Genomic DNA, 7,127 nt, shown 5'->3' on the forward strand with positions numbered 1-7,127 from the left:
CAGTTGGTACATAACACTACTACTAATAAATATGTCCCATATATCTCAAGAGCTCACACTGGACACTGCACTTCCTTTGGTCCTCAGCAATACACCCAACTATTAAGTTGATTGGATGAACAGCTGTCGAGAAAATCGAAGGACAGACAGACAGACAGAGACTTATACATTTTAGTTAGAAATGACATGTTCGCTATTTAGCTGTATTTTGTTTGGACAGAGCCAGGCTAGCATACCTCCTACGTACTTCCGCTCAATTTTCATTTTCCTTCAGTACATTGTCTGAGTTTGCGGTATATTCTTGGGTTTTCTCCAGTCAAATTTTAACCGGTCCAATCAGCGAACAGAGGGAGTGGAGAACAATGACGTTGAGGTTGTGCGCTTGTTTTAGTTGTAGTTCCGTAATGGTGGCGGAGAAAGATGCGAGCGAAGCCATTCGGTCAGTTGTGGCAACACTGCCGAATATCCAGAAGTTAAAGCTCGAGCAAGAACAATCTTTGCTGAGTTTTGTTGGTGGCCATGATGTTGTGGCCCTCCTCCCCACGGGGTTCGGGAAAAGTTAATTTTCCAGCTCGCTCCGTTAATGGTGAAGGAGTGGCTAAGGCTAAGGTGAACGCTAGCAATGCTAAGCCGACGTCACGACCAAACGTTAGCAATTGGTTATGGCAGATCCAGAGTGGCTCTGGGCAGATCCAATAGTTTTAAACTTCAACAGAGTACCCGCCTTCAAGGAAGTTAACACTTCAATGGAGAGAGGCCAGACTCTTGTCTGGTAGGACCAGGCTAAGGCTAGCAGTTTTGCCCTGTTCCAATTTTAACGCTAAGCTAAAGGTTGTAACATTAGCTTCATGTGTGGAAACAGTGATATGAGTGATATTGATCGTCTCATGTAACTCTCGGCAAAAAAGCAAATAGGGGATTTCTCAAAATGTCAAACTACTCAGTTAAGTGAATACAATTTTCTACAGGATGTTAATGCTTCTAAGACTACTACGACTAAAGCTAAGGGAAATTATTGCTAAAGCTAAATAATTAGCTAAAACTTACTGAAGTTAAAGTCATCTGTTGCTCTATAAAACTCAAGGAAATTATGGCAACATGTAACGTTGATTATAGCTAACTTTTATTTAACCAACATAGAAATATTGGAAAATAAATATCTTATGCATGTCTGCTTTTGTACAAAAATATTTAAAAAGCAAAAGTTCTCATATGCACTAAATCACAACTAAAACAACCATTTAATATATTTAATAATTCAAGATAAACAGGTACCCGTACACATTAGTCTGCTTTAGCTGTATAGTATGTTGAGTCAGGAAGAGCACACAGGTTTTTATCATTTATGTTTGGCATTTAACATCAAGACAGTTTATCACTGACTCATGTAGAACAAAGTTTTTCCTGGGTGATGATAAGAACCATAAATATTAGATGATTCATGCATGAAATACAACTCTTGTTTCACAGACTGTAAAAATAAAACAATATCACATAATCACAAGAATTTAATCAAAACAAAAATAAATGCATAAAATAAGATATTAGTTAAAAGGTAAATAAAGGTAAAACGTAATCAAATTTGATTTTGAACCAGTTAAATGTTTTTTTTTAAAGCTTAAAATCAAAATAATTAATTTTCCCAGAAGACGTTGTACACCACCAATGAGGTTATTTATCACTCCTGAGCAGTTTCACTTAAGAGAAATATAGTTTGCTATTTTACAAATCAGAACAGAAGAGCAAAGCATGCCATTTGAAATTACAACAGATTAAATGAGTCCAAGCGGTTGTTAGTCTGTGTTTTTTTGTGAGCTGTTTCACTAACGGAGTTTAACTCTCTCTCTCAGACATGTCAAAGCCACTCTATTCTCCCGGTCCTCTGGCTCACGCCGACCACACAACACGTGGAATAAACAGCAGTAAGGACCTCCCTACATATGAGATGAAGTAAATCCAAAATGGTTCTCTGTACATTAGAAGGGTTTTTTGCTGATAATTTACACTGATTATTCTGCTCAACAACTGCACACCAATACCCCCCACCCCATCTTCCACTGACACGGTAGACAGGAGCACATTACCATAAGAGAAAGATATGTCAATTTTGTGACTTACAATCCTATTGATAGGTGAGTTTTGTTTATAAACTGTCCGACTTTAACAATCATATCCTTTAGGTCAGTTTTCATGAGCCAAATGACACACCTCGACCCCCACTGTGGTTGCACCTGAGAGTGACCTCATCTCCCTCTGGAAAGAGCTCTACGGCAGGAGGGCTAAATTTGGGGCACACCACCAGAAAATAATGTACATGTGTTTACACACCTGTGTAACTGGCTGACAGCGATGTGAAAACCAGCGAGAAGTTTGGGTTTATATCTGGATTCACTGTGGAGCCATTCTGTTGTTGTTCGGTAAAGTTGCTGAAGCTGTCAGAGGAGTTTTTAGACTGGTTGTATTTCGGACTGGTATAGCTCCAAAATGGGGGCTGGTCATCACAGAAATCATTGACAGTGCAGTGTATCACAGCCCTCTCTCCTACTGAGAGATAGATAACTTCTGACTGGATGATTACAGTTACAAGTTGACTGCTAATACACTCTGTTTGTCCATCACCAGACCTTGAAATTTGCTACACAACAAGCAGATGTCTTTTTCACCATATGCAATCTTTCTTTCTCATTCTTGACCAGGAATGTTATGTCAAACTCTCGTCCATTTCTTTTGTTCATGTTGGAGCCAGTGACACATGCTTATGTCTGCATTCGGTTGACTTTGACAACTTGGTTTCAAATCCTAAATGTGTCCATAATATTACATTGTATGACTATGTGAGCAAAAATCAAAGTTAAAGTTCAGAAAAAAAACATCCTTAGGTATTATCTTACACTCAAAACTTTATCAGAACTGTGGGTGTGGTTTGATCACATTTGATTGACAGTGGCTTGCCTTAAACAAACAACCTCAGAACTGTCATCACATATTGATTCTAATTTTGCTAAATCCTTAAAAAGTTGTGGAGTGGGAAGACCTATTTCACATGCCCCTAGTTCATATTTCCCAATGTTTTACTGCTTGGATCAGCATGAAACTCTCACGGTTATCATCAGTACAACAGATTAAGAACTCCCTTTGAAAATATCAGGTATTTGATTACAAGTTTAAGGTAGAAGCTTGTGCACAGTAAAACTTTAAGGTATATGTTAACTACCGCTCCCAAGGTGTACCCCAAGTACCCCCTGGGGTAAAAGTGCCCTTGGTTGGGAATCACTACAGGATGATCAGTGTGTGGAGAAAAAATCTACCATCTTAGAAATGTTATTCCTTCATAGACATCACTAAACAATAATTTATCACGTAATAATAATAATTTGTACCTTCTAGCCTCTTATCCAGAAGCATCCTAACATCACATTTTGTGTTTCAATAGGAATATGAAAATGGTATTCATTTAAAAGTTATAATTTAGGCCTTGCAGCGGAAATAGTCATAAAGTCTGCTTCTTTTCATCATCATCAGAAGAATGAATGAGTGAGTAAGAAACCTTCCCAGTACATTTAGTGTTGGCCTCTTACTGAGAAAGTAATTACATTTGAGATCAGGTATGCATGTGGCATTTCAGTAAAAGCATAGAAACGTAAGGCGTGCACCACTCTCTGGAATACTGTTCATGACTGAGCTTGTTTTTACAGAAAGCAGAACGACCCAAGTTTCTGAGGTCAGATTGCTTATGTTTTCTGTCCTTGGTATGCATTAAGCACAATATACCATAAAAGCTCTGAATGGTGATGTGGTGACAAAAATTGCTGTCTGACAGAAAGGTAAAGTGGTGAAAATATTCTTAAGACTTTACGTATTGAGCATTTATGAGTTGGAGGAGCCTGTGGATTTACTTCTGATGACCAGGTTGATCAGTGTGTGCTAAACAAACCCCAGACATGTCCCTTCTTTTACAAAACATGTTCACTAAACAATCATTATTTAATAATAATTTGTACCCTAAAAAGGGGCAATTCAGCAGTTCCTTTTGAACGTTTTCCACAATGCAGGAATGCAAGTGAATTACTGAAAGTCAAAAAATCCCAGAAGCTTATCAAACATGACAAACAAACAAAAATGATATTAGAAAGATGATTCCCTGCATGATTAAGAGTCTCATTAACAATATTGATAATGGCAGCAAAATGCTATTCAAGTTAAAATTTAGACTACAAATAAGGCTTTAGACTACATATTTAAAAATACAAGTAGTAGGCTAACACTGCTCGCAAAGGAGGGAGGCACTGACGTCAATTGATACCCAACAGATATTTACCATACTCCAATCAACACTAGTCTTGTTAGTCGGCCCAGCTTTGGTGGTAAGTACATTTTATTGTATTGCTGCTCTTTATTTAGGCTACTTTATATTATTTTGTATTGATATTTGATCCTATTCCGTTGTCTGGTTAATTACAGGACTAATCTGCAAAATTTGCCTCAGAACAGATGCGTATTGTAACACTGTGGATTGCATAGGGCGAATTATTAGCATGTAATTAAAGTTGTTGGACCTCTAATGCACAGACTAAAATATAGGCCAATGTTGTATGTTGCAGACGTAGCCTTTTGAAATGCATAGCACCCACATGGCATAATCTTAAAGGTCATAGGCTACCTTAAAAAAATGTTTTGAGAGAAATGTGCGTGTTTTTAGGTGTTACTAAATAGCTAAATTAATAATGTGGCTTAATCGGTAGGTCTATTGTTAGTAAACTTTACTGATAATCAGTAGAAACAGCTGGCCTGTGTTGCGTCCTCTGCAGATGGTCCCAGTGCTCCTGAACATAGGCCTACCTGTGGCCACAGCGTTTGTGCTGAGCTGCATGTGTGCCGTGCCGCTGCAGGGCCAGAAGCCGGCTCACGTCGACCCCCTGACGGCCCACCGGTCGAACCCGCAGTGTTGGGACTCCTCCTCGGCTCTGCTGCTGGAGATGCGCTCCCCGAGGATCGCTGACACAGTGCCCGCTTTCTGGGACCTGATGGTGTTCCTCAGGTCGTCAGACAACAGCAAACACAAGGCGCTGTTCTGGGACCTGGCCCGGGTCTTCTGGGACCTCTATCTAGATTGCGTTCTGTCCAGGAGCCACGGCATGGGGCGAAGACACATCACCGCTTTACACTCCCTCATCACTGACAGTAAGTCCATGGTATTCATCTTAATGTGGGACTAGTTATAGCTCATATATCACGTCTCATATCACTGCTGTCTATTTTTCTAAAATGTCTTTATTAGGTTATTTATTTTTATTTAGCCCATTTTATGCTACTTTACAGCCTATTTCTACTCCACTTCATTTGACATCTTAAAATAGGCTACGTGTTACTTTGCAAATTCAGATTATGAATACAAATTATTAATCAACTAATAAATTCTGATCTGTTATTATAGAATAAGCCACACAGCAGTAGTTAAAGTAGTTAAAATTGGACCCAACTTTCTTCATCAGCTGCAAATTGGTGATATGTTTATACACAATAACTCATCAATAATCATAATCCAATAATATGTGGCTATTTTGAAATGTGTCATTCTGCATAATAACTTGACTACTCCACTACATTTAACTGATACCTTAAGTAGGCTAACTAGTTTACATAGTCAGATAATTAATACAAAATATAATCAACACATTATGTATTATAGATTAAGATTAAACTTTATTGATCCCTTGTGGGACAAGCACAAGCTACCCAGAAGGTGTAGCCTATTATAGGCTAGTTATAATTATTATCATTATAAAGTAGATGAAATACCTTTACCAGCTGCAACAGTAAAGTGACATATAACATATAAGTGTACATATAGTATTAATACATCAATAATTAGAATCCAATACTTTACATTACTGCTGGCATGGGCTACTCTGCCTAATGACTACTTTTACTTGTGGTACTTCACTTGAAAAAGAGTATTTTGCATGGTGGTATTACTACTTTTACTTAAGTAGCCTACACCTCTGAGGGTAGACATGAATATACCCCCGAATCTTTGCTTTTGCCCCACTCACTCAACATACTAAAGCCTTAACCTGTGTGTGTGTGTGTGTGTGTGTGTGTGTGTGTGTGTGTGTGTGTGTGTGTGTGTGTGTGTGTGTGTCCGTGTCCTTCAGATTCAACAGTTCAGGAGCAAACTCCCGTGCGTGGCTCAGTGTCAGAGTAATGCCCAGAGGACACATCAAGACCCTGAAGACCAAACCTAAATCACACACACACTACTACAAATAATATATAAAATATTTAAAGTACATTTATTTAACTATATATACTAACAATTAGGCCTACGGGTATTGGTGGCTTGCATGAGTTTTGTAGACATATTTTATAAGTTGTAATGCACAATAAGGTGTCCTGATAAATAAACATAACGCACATGGTGGAGGCCTCAGCTGATGCTATTATTATTGATATTAAGACACCTTGAGGTGTATTATCACTTTATATCTCAGTCCACAGAAAGGGAAATTGGTATCTAATTTAAAAAAGTTTGTAGTTTGTTTAATCCTTCACCCATGAGAGTTAACTGGTAACACTGCATAAATAACTGTATTGTTGCTATGGTTACCTGCAGTTTAATTCAACTTTCACACTGATTCAAAATGGTGATCAAACATTTGAATTGTATTTTGTGTTTTATTTGCTATCATATGTTCCTATAGGCTATGTGATATGTCCCAATCAAAAGTGTTTTCATGTGATGATGTAGGATGATGTGTTTGTTTATTTTAAATAGAATAAATGCATGTATCATGGCTGTAAGTTGTACGTATATAGGCTATTTTTAATAACTTTTTATGCAACTTTATACTTGTCCTACATGGTGAGGTAGGCTAAATGTTGCTACTTTTTACTCCATTACAGTTACTGTAGGCCTATTTGACAGCTTTAGTTACTAGTTATTTTGGCAGATTCCCTGATTCACCTGATAGTGTCCTTCTTAAAGCCCTGTCAAGAACGGTCAGGAAGCATCCAAATAAGCATTTATATCAAGCCCCCAGGAAGAGCGTCAAGTCTAAAAGCCACCATGGGCTTAGCGGATAACGGTGGTACTGCACCCCATGGCCCAGAAAGACTTTTCACATAGA

General features: G+C 38.2%; 1 protein-coding gene across 1 annotated transcript; it reads left to right on the forward strand.

The window, feature by feature from the left end:
• The first annotated feature begins 4,214 nt into the window (after positions 1-4,214).
• On the forward strand, positions 4,215-5,216 carry LOC116050491 (protein FAM237A). Its single transcript, XM_031300597.2, has 2 exons — positions 4,215-4,364; positions 4,809-5,216. Exon 2 carries the CDS (start codon positions 4,809-4,811, stop codon positions 5,214-5,216), a length of 408 nt encoding a protein of 135 aa, XP_031156457.1. The 5' UTR covers positions 4,215-4,364.
• The last annotated feature ends 1,911 nt before the right edge of the window (positions 5,217-7,127 follow it).

This window comes from Sander lucioperca, chromosome 8, assembly GCF_008315115.2.
Source record: "Sander lucioperca isolate FBNREF2018 chromosome 8, SLUC_FBN_1.2, whole genome shotgun sequence".
Lineage (NCBI taxonomy): Eukaryota > Metazoa > Chordata > Actinopteri > Perciformes > Percidae > Sander > Sander lucioperca.